General features: G+C 34.6%; 1 protein-coding gene across 2 annotated transcripts in view; it reads right to left on the bottom strand.

The window, feature by feature from the left end:
* Positions 1–17,107, bottom strand: part of SCLT1 (sodium channel and clathrin linker 1) — a 95,697-nt gene that overhangs the window by 71,907 nt on the left and 6,683 nt on the right. For both annotated transcript variants that reach the window (XM_019749028.3, XM_019749029.3), the window contains exons 2-7: positions 12,320–12,387; positions 9,794–9,852; positions 9,178–9,250; positions 5,579–5,634; positions 4,086–4,221; positions 1,609–1,731 (exon numbers count right to left, since the gene is read on the bottom strand). In XM_019749028.3, coding sequence (XP_019604587.3) covers positions 1,609–1,731; positions 4,086–4,221; positions 5,579–5,634; positions 9,178–9,250; positions 9,794–9,852; positions 12,320–12,387 — 515 coding nt within the window. The remainder of the gene's footprint in view (positions 1–1,608; positions 1,732–4,085; positions 4,222–5,578; positions 5,635–9,177; positions 9,251–9,793; positions 9,853–12,319; positions 12,388–17,107) is intronic.

Below are 17,107 nucleotides of genomic sequence, written 5' to 3'. Positions count from 1 at the left end.
TAAATAGCGTTTGGTTTGTAACTCTTATTTAAAATTAAAGTAAAAGCAACTCTAAAATCATTATGTCTAAGTTAGATGAAATGTTGTGTCTCTTTTATTGTGTATGAGTTAATAGCTGAAGAAGTGAAAAAAACAATTTAAATGATTACAAAACTAAATAAGGTGGCAACATGGAAACTAATATAGCTATTTCTACTTTATGTGAAACCATCATCTAGAAATCAATCCATTAGCAAATAGAGATGCTAGAGAAACCTTGTCCAATACTGGAAAACCACATTCACACTTATTCAAAACCTATACTACAAACCATGACACAGGAGTTACTGTCCTGCTCCCCATTTTTTAAAATTCTCACAGCTAGAATGTCCCAGAAGGTTTAAATTGATTATCTGTTATGCTCCTAATAAACATTACATGGGTAGGTGACACATAGTCGGGAAGAGCTGTTAACATGTCAGATGTCAGAATTAAAGATTGAGAGATAAATGGGGAAATAAGGACAAAGTCTTATTTGCAAAGTCTTGTACAAAAAAAATGACCTGTAAAGCTACAACACAAAAATAATCTTATTCAGGTGGAAAAAAACAAAAACAAAACTAATGGCCTAGCTGACTGAAATAAATGAAGAAGCAACCTTAAAGAAATTGCTCACATTAGAAATGGTTTGCAGATTTCAGAAGTAAAAGTCTTATGGATAGGATCACACGGGCTATTTTCAAACCAGGGCATGTAGAGAAAAATTATTTTGTAAACTGCAAAGCATCATGTAAGTATTATTATTATAACTTCTTTAGATAGAAATTCCTAATTAAAATGAAAATAATAGGCTGGTCACAAACTGAAATTTGAAAAGTGTATAAGGGAAAGTTGAAGAGAAGCCTGATAACAAATGTACTCATCTGCCTTCTCAAAATCCACAGAAAAACCATCAGATTTGTAACCATTCCATAGTTTGAAATGTATGTAGCAGAAGAAGAACCAGTAAAAGGATAGAGGAGGCAGATTTTCCAATGGAATGGGTGGTCCTGTGAGATACTGAGTTCTTGTCAACAGAATTATAAAGCAAAACTAGATGCCCACTTTGAAAGGATATAAAATAAGTCTTGCTTTAGATGGAAATAAGTCCTTAATAGCCATTGAGAGCCCTTCCTATTGTAAAATTCTATTCTGATTAATTTTTGTTAGACAAACTTGACATCTATTTTAGTACAAAGTCACATTTAAAGGTGTGAACATTTTCGTTTTACATAGTGTTATCATTGTATCTGAGCAGGTAGTTCATTGGCCACGATCTAATGACAACTTTTGTCTTTTTTAAGCCAGGAAGGAAATCAAGGATATAAAAGCTTTATACATAATAATCTTATAGCTGCTCCTTAACACTAACTACGGCTTTCAATGCTAATCATATTATAAAACCCAACATACACTAAGAACTGCTATAATTATCTTATCTGTCAAGAGATTTCTAACTATTAAAAATCTATTTATGGTTTACAGAAATAACATAGAGGAGAGTTAGGCATTCCTCTCCAAAACTGAGTTACTCCAGAGTAAGATTTATTTCTTATTGATGTACAAGAAAATCATGAAATCCAAGATTACCTTTTGTTTTTGACTTTCAACTACATGAATCTGGGCCTCGGTTATATATTCCTGGTAAAGTTTCTGCAGTCTGTCCAACTCCTGAGATACAGTCTGCCAGAGTTCTACAGCCTGATTTTTTTCCTATGAAACAAAAACATTTGAGAACTCATTAAATTATTAGCAGGCTATTGCACAGTACGAATGAATCATATTATTTTACAAAATGCATTCCTGTATATAATGTCACAAAATAAAAATGGAATTTGTGTAAAGATGACATAACTAATATTTTTGATATGAAGTTATATTAAAAATAATTTAGAGAATAAACCTAAAAATGAAAATTGCTTTCGTTGAAATTTTTTAAATTCAGATTTCATAGCTAAAATTAAAATCCTTAAATCAGAGACACAGATTTAACCCACTCTCCTTGTTGCTCAACAAAGTGTAAGCCTTTGAAATTACTGAAAGAGAAAATCGCCCCTGGTAAAGTATAAGACTTTTTTTGTGATTGCAAAAGTAATAAATGTTTATTGTAGAAAATTAGGAAAATACAGAAAAATAGAGATGAAAATAAGAATTACCCATAATTTTACCAACTGATAGTAAATATTGTTAACATCTGGATATAATCATCTTTATAAATGTTGGATACATTGATGTTATAAATGTGATTTTGGGGGAGAATTTTGTATTTTTTTGACAAAATTGGGAATCATATGGTGTACTGTTTGTATTATACTATTTTTTTTATACTCAAAGTGTGGTATGGGGATTCTTGAAGTCAAAATTATGTTCATAATAACAAGAATATGTCATTTGCCTTTTTGATTCTCATCTTCTCATGAGTGTACAGTGGAGTTTTCCAAAGTTTATATGATGTGATGTGTGATGCTGTCATTGCTCTGATGGCTACTGATGCTCCCATTTGTTTTTGAAAATGTCTGTTTTATTTTTGTAATACAATAAATACTGATAGATATATAACCCCCACACGCATACAAAAGAGCTCTTGGAGGTCAATAATTCTTAAGAATCCTGACGAGAGGTCCTGAAACCAAAGAGGTTGAGAAACATTCAGCTTGTACACAGAGAGCATTATTCTCTTTTTAGAGAAGGAGACAGTGAGGTTTAGGCCAATGGCCTGGGATGCCTCAGCAAGTTGATGGCAGAATCAGGAAGAAACATTTGTGGGAAAATCTGTTAGTAGCCAGTCTGCTTTTTCTGTTTTGACTGCTCAAATCTGGACCTCGTTAAATCTTCTATGAAGTAACTGATCCAAACTGTAGCAAAAAAGTGGGACCATCTTCAGAGATATGAGACCAAGCAAGATGTAGATGGAAAGGCAAAGAGAGGGGCAGACAGGGGGAGAAATGGGTAAGGAATGGGATGGTTTTAAGCAAAGAATGGTTTTTAAAAGTACAGTGAAAAAGAATAAGCACTTTTCAAGTTTTAATACAATTTAGCATTGGAAATAACAGCAGCAAAAGTACTATAGAGAGATGCTTTTCAGAGACAGTTTTTTTTCAATTTTGCTTTTTTGAAACTACTATTTATTTCTTCTATACAAATATTTATAAATCCTTCCTGATAACATGTCTAGAACAGAGCAGAGAACATGGTTTCCTCATTATTTATTTCTTCTATTACTTTTCAAACTCCTTCCCTTTCCAGATTAAAAAAAAAATTCAGTGTTAAATAAACAATTCTAAAATCAAATTTCCAAGGGATAAAAAATATGACTTTTCATAGATAACTATAAAATCAAACTGATAATACAGAATTTTGAATCCCGATTTATAAATGAGAAAACTGAGACACACAGCTGAAAGCAGAAGAATGCGGATTCAAATCCGTGAAAGATATGAGATATCTAGAATATAAAAGTGTAAGTTAGAATAAAATATCCTTATATATAAGCACAAAAAAATTACAGTGTTGAAAAGAGGATATATATATATATATATATATATATATATATATATACACATACATACATATATATATATATATATATATATATATATATATATATATATATATATAGCATGGCTTCCCAAATATTCCAATTACTATGAGAGAGGATAGGATGAGAAAGTGTGTAATTTTAGAAATCATTTTAGAAAGATATAATTCTATAATCTTTGAAAATTGAAGAAAAAACACAGAAAACAAAAAATGTAAATTTAGGGAAGTGGATAACATACTTTTTCTCTTTAAAAATTTCCTTTGACATTAAAATATTTTTATAAGATAAAAAAAATCAGAAATCATTATGATTCAATTTAAATATATATATGACCACTATATTTATAACAAACAGGGTACTTATGATAAGTGTTACCTGTTAACTATTTTTATAAATTGCATAAAATCATTAAGCGTTAACAATTTTGTTATTCTTTTATTATCTTTCATAAATAATGATTAACACAGATTTTTAAAACCTCTCTGTTTATTCAGGATAAAATTTTAAAAATATATATGTCACTTACTTGATTGGCTAGTTGTAACTGTTCTTGAAGATTCCTGACTGTTTCATCATCTGTATATATACCATTTCCTATCTCTGTACCAAACGGAAGGGCCTCCAATTGTTTTTCAACACCATCTTTTAATTCCCTGTGCAACCTTTGGAACAAATAGTTAACACAGTAATAATCTAAATCCATTTTAGTAACAGTAATTAATGTTGCAGGGTTAATTAAATAAACATTTGGGTCAAAAATCATTCCTCATATAAAAATCATCTTTAAGCAGATATCAAAAATTAGAAATTTTAAATCAACATTAAATACTGTGCTGTAAGATTAAAAATAGTATCTAACAATTTCTAATGTATTAAATTGGTTTTAATTAATTCAAGTATAATTCAGTTCGTCTTAGGGAGATTTCAATTTTTCAAAAAGGTAAAATCCAAATATTATATACATCTTATTAATTGATAAAACAAGACATTCAGAAAAAATTTTTAAATGTGATAGTGGTTTCATCTAGTTAATTGAATAGAAATTGGATTATTAATTCTTGTAGAAGTATTTATCTTCATTGTTTCACAAAACTCACTGGATCTCTTACTAGTCTCAGTTAATAAACAGAGTAGAATAAAATTGTTGCTAGTTATGAAATCAAAACTATTAGAGGTTTTATTTTTCAGCACATTCTTACATAAGCTTGACTATAATTGTGAAAACCTTAACCTAAAAATTAACATTAAACTAAACAGATATTTTATGCATTAAAACAATTTTTAAATAAAGCACAGGAAGGTACAACTTAAAAGACCGATTAAATGTTTTATTTTAAAATGATGCAAATGAAGAAAAAAGTTTTATAACATCAGAAAAACTTGAAAAAAATTCATATAATTCTATTAGAAATTATTATTTACAATAAGCACACATAAATACTAAAACTAAAAACAACATAAACTATTGTTACAAATACATATACCTATAAAAAAACTTTTAAAAGCAAGAAAATGACAAATACAAAATTCAAGACAGTGTTAAGCTCTTGCGGATGCAGCGGAATGGGGCAGCGAAGAAATACTTGGATAGATTCACTAGTATCAGCAATGTATTAGCTCTTCAGTTATTAGCTCCAAGCTGGATGGTTGCTTGACAGGTTTTTGTTTTATCAGTATATTTCATAAAATACATATTACACACTATCCTATTACAATTGCTAACATTTATAAAGTACTTATTATGTACCCTATTTTCAGCACTTTATCCTTTACAGTCAGCTCTCTGAAATAGGTTCTGTTATTATCTCGCAATTTATAAATGAGAAAACTGCAGCACAAAGAGGTTAAGTAACTTGTCCAAGGTCACACAGCTAGTAAGTAATGGAGCCAGGCATCAAACAGGAAATCAGGCTCCGGAGTCCACACTCATAATCAGTATACTATATGAATAATATATCAAATAACAATAATAAATTTATCTAAGACAATAATAAAATAAATAATAGTTAATTAATCTACCTTTCATTTTCCTTGATGACATTTTCAAGTTGTAGTTTCATCTCACCCATTTGTTTCTAAAAGAATAAAATATGGTTGTAACCATACATTTTCCACATAGACCTCTATTAAGTTGTCCATTCATATGCAAACAATCACATGCTATGACACTAGTTTACAGTTAAGAAATAATTACTCTTTACTTCTAATGAGCAATATTAAATATGCATATTTTAATGGTACACAGAACATAAGAAAACATTTATTTTGACTAGACTATAAAATAAAATTATTTTATATAACACATTAAGAAATGTTTATAAATGTAATTCCTATGAGTTATAGATATTTATAGAAAACAGATGAAAGATATTCTTCATTATGTCATTATAAAAATATCAGATTATCCCTATAGCCTGAATGTATATTTTAATTAAATCACCTTAGTTTAGCACTGTATTTCAAACAGTAAAATGTTAATGGCAAAAAAAAAAAAAAAAAAGTTCTGTAGAGATCTTTTTTTAGCAGTAATTTATTCCGTCTTTTATTCACCATTTTCACTAATTGTCTGAACTCTCTGAACTATATATATAAGGCTGCTATGGTAAACCAACGTGGTCACTGACATACTTCAGTAGAAAATAAAGTTAAAAAAAAATAAAATCACTAAAATACAAGGAAGAATAAAATCTATACTGTAAAGGGAAGGAGATGAAGCCATGATTAATTTTCTCTGAGAAAATAAAGGAATTATAGGATTTCAATAGGAAAGGAAGGGCATTTCAAGTAGGGAGAAACAAAAAATATTAGGTAAGACAAGCACGGTAGTCCACTCTCAATGTGAGTGAATGAGAAAATGGAGAGCAGGAGGGAGGGCGTGTAAAATCATAGTTCAAACAAAACTGCAACAACTCATGATCCGTCCATTAGTCTTGATTGGGTACCCTGGGCTAAAGGAGAGGGGTCAAGCCTGGAGCGACCTGGCAAAGAAAGGCTGGAAAGTCTAGCTCTCCAAGCCTAACTCTCCCTTTCTTCACTGAAGCTCAAGGCAGCTTGCCTAGGAAATCAGTAACAGTCAATTCTACCTACAGAGCTGGCTGCAAAGGTGAACCTTTCCCAGGTCCCTGCTGTGCCTGAATTACAATTAAACCAAAATAAAGAAATTCACTACCTGATAAGTGAGAAATGACCATACATGGAGTAATGGCCACAAAAGACAAAATTGAAAAGACAGGTGGCAGCTCTTGAATGCCATGCTAACTAAGAGGTTTGGATTTTATTGTAGCAATTATCCCCATTTTGTAATTCTTCTTTAAGTTGATCTTTAAAAGTTGCAAAGATGTCAGTGTATCATGAAAGGAATTTATTACGCTTATATAATTAGGTAGAATATATATATATATATATATATATATATATATATATATATATATCCATTAGTGAGGGTTAAAAGTGGATCACTACAGTCACACTAAAGGTTTTTTAGTGTAAAATATTTCAAAATATTTAGCACTTGGAAAGAAATAAAATCTCAGCCGTACCTCTCATATCATCAAATTTCCCCATTATTTACTTTTTCTGCAAGAATTATCTTTCATATAGAGATTTATAGCGATACTTTCTTGCTTTCAAGAGATACTATTTTTTGACTGAATCAATGTGATAAATCATAAGAACTAGTTCTAATCAATAATATCTACGTGAGCAACTATTCTCAGAAGTAGCTGTCAGCATCGTTTTTTCTCTCTAAAAGTAGCACCTGTTTTTATCCTGGACCCTTGGGTTTTCAGCTTCTCTCTCATCATTAATTCAGTAATCACTCGTAGATGGAGAATGCCAAAGGGAAAAATGAAGTTAAACCCCTTAGTAAAATAGCTGATTAAAGAGATAATATGAACAAGACAGATTATAAAAAAATTAAAAATTTAAAACAGTTTAATTTCGAGATAACTAGCTATTCCATTTTATAACAATCAAAACTATGTAATATGTCAGTATAGCAATTCCAAGAGAATGAATTCAGTATAAACTTTAAACTCACTAACCCTAAAAATAAAAGGAAAATGCCATTTACGTAAAAGAGAGCAATCTGTTGCTAATGACAATTAGAAAGATTAAAGGACATTACTGTGGTTTGCTTAAACTTAAATGACCACACGCTAAAAAGCATATAGTAAAGACTAGGAAAACACTTAACTTGTGATAAAACAGAAACTGCAATTTAACTAAATGCTTGTTTTTGAAATTTGAGGCTACAGAATCACTTTATAAGTGTATATATTAGAAGACTAACCTTAGAGGAATTTAAAGTATAAATAATTTCAAATGCAACGGAAGAACTTTATTTTTAGAAGATAGAAGCATTATGTATTCTTTTAGTAAAGCGACATATCAAAGCATTAATTTATAAATAGATTGATATGCTAAAGCTAATCATCTTGTCCAATAAGCCCTAACATTTATTCATCCATCAAAAATTGAGGGCCTACTATGTGCTAGACTTCAAAGCATATGGTAGAATCTCGTTATCCATGCATGAGGAGAAAAGTAGGAGAGAGATACACAGTGTCTGTCACATCCACAGCCCCATTCTGAGGAAATCAGTCTCAAGGGATTGGGCTGTTTCCATATTACGTTATACTTTCTTCCATTTGCATTAAGTCAACCCTGCTAATCTTGTCACAACTGAATTGATCTAGGGATTGATATCTGAGCCAGGATGAGTATATTCAATCTCTAAGAAAGTGAGCTCATCACCTTCTGGTGGGCTTAGTTTGAAACACACATGGCATCTATTGAAGAAACACTTCCATTGTATGGTTATCTAACAATCAGAAAGGTCAAAATTTGAGGGGAAAACGTAAAAAACATTTTCAAATCAAAGAATCAGATTATAAATATTATACATACTCTAAATATGTAGCTCATTGAAAATCAGATTATATCCCAAACCATGATGTGCTATTATTCTCTTCTCCATGAGCCTGCTATGTATCCTAGTCTTAGAAACACTGGAACTCACAGTGCTAATCTGTCTATACAGACAGCTTCCTCAGTTTCTTCACTCCCTTCACTCCTAAAACAAACCCTCATTACTAAGAGGTTTCAGAAAAAAGCTGCTTAAGCCTATATTAGAAGTGGATCAATAGCTTCTAAATCTGATAGAAATAATGTTTGTAATTGGGGGGAGGGAATCCATTCTCCAACAATGGGAAATACAGGTAAAATGAGGGTAAAGAGAAAAGTCTGAAAGAATCTGAGATGGTTTTGGCTTTTCCTGGGAGAAAAGTAAAGATGTAAGCAAATAATAGATTAAGAGATGCTTACAAGCATCTGAGAGATGCTTCTGCCAGATAGCAGGATTAAAGAGAACTGAATGAAAAACAAAACTGAAGATAATCTTCTCTCTGTCTCTGTCTCTGTCTCTCTGTCTCTCTCTCTCTCACACACACACACACACACACACACACACACACACACACAAAAACACTCACACTCCCTCTCTTAGAGAGAGCTAAATATTTTCTTCCTCATCATTGTTTTTAGTAAAAAAAGGGGAGTCTATTTTTCTTTTTTTATAATAAAATATTACGAAAAGCTTGATGACTATGATTTCATACCTGATAATATTTCAGCTGCTCATTCAGCTCTTCCAGATGCTTATCATACTCAGTAATAAGAGGCGCTAAAAAGCTAAAGAAAAAATACAAAATTAAAAATATGGCATACTCCATTTAACCTAGTTTAACAAATACATAACATGTGAAATAAACTGCACATCAAGTTACTATTTTTATTATTTACACTATCACCCATAGCAATTAATACTTTGCCTTTTTTCTAAACCAGTGGTACTCAACCTTACTTCAATTAATATTTTGTATTGAATAATTTTTTGTTGTAGGGGGTTAAACTGAACAACGTAAGATGTTTAGCAGCATCCCTGGCTTCTACCCATTAGATACCAGTAGCACCCTCACCCTCCACAGTTGTGAAAAGCAAAAATGCTTCCAGACATTGTCAAATCTCTGGGAAGGAGAGGGAGACAAAAGCACCCCAGTTGAGAATCCCTCTTAAAGACTATAATAGTGGCTTTTTTTCTCTCTTCAGTTCAATGACACATCATTTAAAACTGATGACTGCACAGCAGGCCATAAAATAAACATTCCTAATACTAAAGGAATTATGTTAATAATAATTAAATATAACAATATTTTTCTGGTAACTCAACCTTACCTTTGGTCAACTACTGAGTTTCCTAGTGTGTCATCTCCATCTCCTTTGAAGACAGCTTTCTATAACAGAGAATGTTAATACTGCCTCTTAAAATGTTTTCTCACATCACTATAGCCAAAATTGACAGTACTTTAAAATTAAATACAATTAAAATTTTTATAAACTTAACCTTAGAAAATCTATTAATGCAATTAAAAAGGAGAGAAAGAGAAAAAAATAATCATCTCAATTGACGTTGAAAATGTACTTGGTAAATATTAATACCCATACATGGTAAAAATTCTTGGCAAATTAGAAATAGGAACGATTTTCTCAATGTGATAAATAACATCTACCAGAAACCTACATCGATTACTATTCCTCATGATGAAGCATCAGAAACACTGCATTAAATTCAGTAATAATACAAGGCTGCTCATTATAACGGCTGAAATTCAACATTGACAAGAGGTTGTTGTCAATGCAATCTGCTGTGGGCGTAGGAGATCAGAAATTTAAAGGTTGAAAAAGAAGATACAATACTATTATTATTTACAGAAAATTTGACCATTTACCTAGAAAACTCTGCATATAATCTATCAATTATTAGGACTAATAAGAGAGTATACTAAATCACCAAAAAGGTCAACATAAAAAGTAGTTTACCAAATACCAGCAATAATTACAAAATACAATAGGAAAACATACCCTATTCATTACTATAACAAAAGGAAGTACTTAAGAATAAAATAAAAAATGTTGCAGTACCTTTATTGAAACATTAACTCTACTGAAGGACATAAAAGAAGATCTAAATAAACAGTGTACCATAACATACTCATGGATGTCTGGAATAATCATATTGTAAGTATAGCAGTTCTCTAAAATTTACAGCAACTGCAGTGTAATTTAAAAAATCCAATAGAATAATTTATAAAACTGGATCTTGAACAGATTTTAAAGTTCCTGTACACTAGTAAATGTGCAAAGATAGCCCAGATAACCTGGCAATAAAAGAGGGGGGAGAAAAAGAGGAAAGGACTTGCCATACTTGTGGCCAAGGATCTGGACCTTACTGCTATTCTAGAAAGCTCTCATTTCACCTCCCCTCACACCTGCAGGCCATTCAGTGAAAGGCACAGCCCCCACCAAGTGGAGTCTTGAGACAGTAACGCATCCTGGAGGGATGGGGGATTGCAGCGGTATCTTAGGCAGTCACAGTACACTACCACTAAAAATAAGAGAGGAATCGAGATAGGATTATATGGCTACAAGAACAGTACATATAAGAGAAGAACATACACCTTCAGAGAATGAAGGGAGCTATAATTTCGCCTAAGAGTACCCTACTAAGTAAGGGGAGACTTGTCCCTACTGTGTTTCCCCGAAAATAAGGCCCAGCCAGACCATCAGCTCTAACGCATCTTTTGGAGCAAAAATTAATATAAGACCCGGTCTTATATTATATTGTATTACATTATATTAAAGACCCAGTTTTATATTACATTAAAATAAGACTGGGTCTTATATTAATTTTTGCTCCAAAAGACGCATTGGAGCTGATGGTCCGGCTAGGTCTTATTTTCGAGGAAACATAGTACTTGACATGTTAACATTAGGCTTTAATGAATTACAATCACAATGCACAATGCAGGTACATCTACAGGGCTGACCAGAGTCACTGTTTATCTGGTGAAATCATCTTTCATAATCAAACCAGCCATAGCTTCTAGTAGATATGATAAACACCATGCCCAAAAGTCTTCTCAAGCTTTAAAACCCATCTTTTGCTTGAATCCCCACTTCAGGCAGTCTATAAGACAGGAAGCAGAGGCAAAAGAACCTAAGAATAGGCGCAAAGTTTAGAGGCTACTAAACTTTATTATGAAAGACTCTCTATCACCTATATGATAATACTTCTTAAGTATGCATAACAAAAATAACATAGGAAAAGTAATAAAATAATTTCAGTTTTAATTATGAGATTCATTTCTGTCGAAAGTAAAACACTTCCTTATTGATTCAGTAGACAGCTATCCTAGGAGCTATAATTTTTCTCTTAAAATTCTGTAACTCAGAGTCCACTAATAGTACACCTTCTTGGTAAAAAACTTTTAAACACAATATTTAAATAAAAACATAAACCCAAGTAAAGAAATATCAAAAATAATGCCACATATTATTGTTTTGAGTTAGTTTGTTTTTCTGTTATAATTTATGAGAACTCAGAGTTAAAGTTTACAACTAGATTTATCTTAGGAAACACTTTTAGAATGTTTCAAAACTTCAATGAATTTTCATTTTAGAATTCAACTCAGACATTTTAACTCTGAAAAAAGGGCAATTTCTATGGTCAAAGAATTTACATTCATTAAGCAAAAACAATGAATTTACATTCATTGACTCCTGACAAGGGTCAAAATTGTAACCAAAATTTCAAAGCGCTATCGGCAACTTCACATGAGAATAATCCAAAGTAGAATTTATTTTGCATTCATATTTATAACCAAATGAACCAGTTTACTGGACCTTAATTAATTTGCATACCTGTATTGATGAATATTTGGAAAAATTTTCTTTTTGATACCGCCTAAGAACTTCATTTAGTCTTTGATCTGAAACAAAAAGAAAAACCAATTTGTAGTTCATTGGGTAACGTCAATTTTTAAAAAGTAGAAATAAAACAGTTATCATTTGATATAGCCAATGCAAAATTGCTAATCTCCACTGCTTGTCAGAATTAAAAAAATCATCCAATTTCAACAAACAACTTTAGAATTTAAGATTAGGGCCGGTTCCATACACCTAAACCAACTAAGTACTGCCAATGGGAAAAAGAACAGCTGCAAAAAACTAATTTTTCTCGTAAACTTTAATTTTCTGTCTCTCTTAGCTTGCTCTTCAGGTTAACAGAAGTCCATCAAATATTCTTCACATTTCTTTTTAAATTCCTGCTAGTAGAAGTAAAAAGAGTAGGAAAGATAAGCTGTAGCCATATTCTTTAGAATTGTTAAAATCTTCTGAATTCTTTTCTAGGACAAACCTCCACATGGAGCAGAAACTTCAGGACAAAAAAATCCAAATTAAGCAAGAGTGGGCAAGAGACGATGGGAAAGAAGGTCCAGAATAAAGCCAAGCGCTCTCAGTGAGTACAAGGTGGTATTTTTACAGCAGGAATACACAGCAGAACACAGCACCAAATAAATGTACAATACTCATTCTTTCAGGATCACATGGATCATTTAAAACGCAATAGAGCAAGTCTCAACAACTTCAAAAGACTGAAGCCAAGAACATGTTATCTGACGATAGCACAAGAAACACGAAGTAAAGGAAAACACTCCAAAAATTTTGAAGTTCAGAAATTACTTTTCAATAACCCATAGATCTCAGGAGGAATTACAAAAAATTTTGAAAGTACTGTGAACTGAATGATAGTGAAAATGTTCTACCTTGAAACCCGCTTAAAGAGAAAGCTATAACTTTAATTGCAAAACAAAGGCTGAGCTCAAATATGCATCCATCCCAAAAAGTTAGAAAAAGAACAGCAAATTAAACCCAGAGAGAGTCAAGTGAAAGAAATAACAAAGATTCGCCACCCCCAAACAGAAATAGGAAATAAACACACGAAAAAGAGGATCAACAAATACAATCATTTCAGAAGTTACAGAAAAAGCATGTGATGAAATTCAAGATATACGAGTATTCATTACAAAGCTTTAGGAATGTAGGAACAGAGGCGTACCTCCTTACTATGATGGTTTCTTACATAAACCCACAATAAACATAGTATGTAAGGGTAAAAATGTTGAAAACTTTCCCTTGGAAATTGGGAATGACAGAAGGGTAAATTCTTTTGACATTTATTCACACTCTACTGGAGGTTGTGGGGACAGAGCCCCAAAGAGCAGTTTCCAGGCTCTCGGCCTCACATAGAAAGCTGCTGGCTCAGGCAGTAAATGGCCATCAACTGTGATTGGATGGCCATCAGCTGTGGCTAGTTGGCCGTCAGCTGTAACCAGTGAGCCATTGGCCACTAATATAACTGCTGCGGCTACAAAGGAGAGTAGAGGAGCGTAGAGGAGAGTCGTCGGTCGGTTGGCAGAAAAGCAGACAGCAGGTCGCACGTCCTGTGAACCCAGCCTCCAGTGAGACCATAGTGGTATGACTCCCCTACCTATGGCTCCGTGGGTGTTCCTGTTGGGCCTCGCCATATCCTGTGTTCTTGTGTGGGGAGCAGGAGCAGAGACCCCGCAGGCCGCCCTGCACGATAAATGGCGCAGCGAGCAGGGTACGGTGCCGGCCAAAGCTCTCCGAAGGGCGGTAGAGCAGTTTGTGGGTGAGTCACAGGAAGACCAGGAGGAGCAGCTGCCGGAGAGCTGGACCCCCGTGGAGGGGTGGGAGGACGTGGACGGTTCCCCAACCAGCATAGGCAGGAGAAAGCGAAGGTCGTTGCGGCCCTTTCTTTGGGCTGGAAGTGCTTGCTGAGGCAGCCCGGATGCGGGACTTGTCCCAGGAGGAAACGCTTGCTGAGTCCTCCATGGGAGATGCGGGTGAGGTCAAGGTCGTCCCTCACCCCCAGGACAGCACTGGCGAATGACTGTGGACTATTGGGAATTGACTTCCATCCCTAATTTAATGGACCGTGTAGTGGAACTGGCGGATGTTTGCTTTTGTGTCTCGACCAGCCGCCTGTGTCCAGGATGTCTGGCTGAGCCCAGAGAGTGTGGCAGTGCCCTGAGACGCCCTGGCTGTGTCCAGGAAGTCTGGCTGAGCCCAGAGAGAGTGGCAGTGCCCTGAGAGGCCCTGGCTGTGTCCAGGAAGTCTGGCTGAGCCCAGAGAGTGTGGCAGTGCCCTGAGACGCCCTGGCTGTGTCCAGGAAGTCTGGCTGAGCCCAGAGAGAGTGGCAGTGCCCTGAGAGGCCCTGGCTGTGTCCAGGAAGTCTGGCTGAGCCCAGAGAGAGTGGCAGTGCCCTGGGAGCCCTGGCTAAGCCCAGGAAGTCTGGCTGTGCCCAGAGAGAGTAGCAGTGCCCTGAGAAACCCTGGCTGTGCTCAGGGAGACTGGTGGTACCCTAAGAAGCCCAGGAAGTCTGGCTGTGACCAGAAGTACTGGTGGTGCCCTGAGAAACCCTGGCTGTGTCCAGGATATTGCATTCACCTCCAAGCTCCTCGCACAGGGTCCCTCACGGAAGACACTTGTTGCGTAGATTGTGAGGCGAGAGCCTGTAGGGGTGGAGTGTGGGGACAGAGCCCCAGAAAGCAGTTTCCAGGCTCTTGGCCTCACATAGAAAGTTGCTGGCTCGGGTAGTAAATGGCCATCAACTGTGATTGGATGGCCATCAGCTGTGGCTAGTCGGCCGTCAGCTGTAACCAGTGAGCCATTGGCCACTAATATAACTGCTGTGGCTGTGCTGGCAGAAAATGGGGGCTAGCAAGAAGATGGTGGCTCAGCTAGCAAGCACGGATTGCACGGCGGAGTCGAGGGGAGTCGGTCAGTTGGCAGAAAAGTGGACAGCAGGTCGCACGTCCTGTGAATCCAGCCTCCAGTGAGACCATAGTGGTATGACTCCCCTGTCTATGGCTCCGTGGGTGTTCCTTTTTGGCCTCACCATATCCTGTGTTCTTGTGTGGGGAGCGGGAGCTGAGACCCTGCATGACACCCTGAGTGACACTCATGTATATATGAGCACTTGAATTATGATCAAAGGGGCACTCTAGAGAAGAGAGCAAGAAAGGATAATCTTTTTGTAAGTGGTTCTGGGTCAACTGGATATCTTCAAGGAAAAGAATAAAACATCCTCCATAAAAATCAATTCTAGGTGAAATGAAGATCTAACTGAGAATGCCAAAGCAATAAATTCTAGAAGAGAACAAAGGTAATATTTTTATAACCTTAGGATAGGAAAAGATTTTAAAATCAGCACACAAAAAGCACTGACCATAAAGGAAAAAACTGATAAGCTGCACCACATTAAAATTACGCATAAGTACTTTGGTTCATCAAAAAGAGACTGTTAAGAAAGTAAAAACGCAAGCCATAAACATGGAGAAATTATTTCCAGTACATATAACTGACAAAGGGCGTATATGTGGAATATACAAAAACATTTCTATCAACTAGAATAGAAGGCAGACAACCGCATGGGAAAGTGGTAAGAACATCTGAACGTGCGCTTCACAAAAAGGTTACCTAGGTGGCCAATAAACAGAAAAGCTGCTCAGGAAAATACAAATTAAAATTACAATAAAATAAAGAGTTAAAATTAGAAAACAAATGGTGACAATGTGGCATTAAAAAGACTCCCATACACTGCTGGTGGGAGTGTAAATTAGTACAACTTTAAAATTAAACATACACGTAATTCCTAGGAATATACCCCACCAAAATGTGTGCACTTGAGCACCAAGGGCCATGACAAAAACAAATGCACAAAAAAGGTGATAATAGCATTATTCTCTATGGCCTCCAAATGAAACAAGGGCAAATATCCATCAAAAGAAGAATGGATGAATGTGACATTTTAAAACTGGAATATTCTACAGGAATGAAATTAACAAACTACATCTGCATGCAAGAAAATCTCAAAAACATAATGTCGAATGAAAGAAGCCAAACAGACAAGGATACACAGTTCACGATTCCATTTATATAAAGTTCAAACACAGGCAAAAGTGAACTATGGTGGAAAATTAAAGATATTGGTCATCTTCGATTCTCTTTGAGGAGTGGGGAGAGATTGTGAATCCAAGGAGGCTTCTTGGGGTCCGAGCAACCTTGACCTGGGACGCAGTTACAGGAGTTTTGAACTTTGCAATAATTCACTTAGCTTCATATTTGTTTTCTTTAGTTTTATGCAAATGTTATACATAAGTAAATATGCATATATATGCAATACACATTAACTTTATATATATCTCTAAACAAAAAATTTGCATATAATGTACACACACGTAAGTGTATACATTCTATGATGGGAACTTGAGAGAATAGTTTTTTCCTTAAAAGTACACATAATTTAGTGGAGAAAAATGACAGACATATGTGATCCTAACAGGGGAACAATTAATTATGAAGTATTAATAATGCAAATGGTTTTTAACTTTTTATTGAGTTTAAAAGGGATTATCCACAACTTTTTATTGTTATCCTCAGAACTTTTAAAATAGCACTAAAACTTTACCATCATGATAGGATGTGGTTTCTGCCTATTACTCTTCTTCCCTCTCAAGTCTTAAAAGGAGATTGGAGTTATGGCCAGGGATATAATAATTTTCAAATAACAAAAGAGACTAAATCTGAGTTCTCAATAGTTAAAATAGGTTGAGAAGTCAACTG

Source organism: Rhinolophus sinicus, chromosome 15 (genome assembly GCF_057876585.1).
Source record: "Rhinolophus sinicus isolate RSI-liver-muscle chromosome 15, RSI-T2T, whole genome shotgun sequence".
NCBI lineage: Eukaryota > Metazoa > Chordata > Mammalia > Chiroptera > Rhinolophidae > Rhinolophus > Rhinolophus sinicus.
Note: the sequence above shows the minus strand (reverse complement) of the source record. Positions and strands in the feature narration are given on the sequence as shown.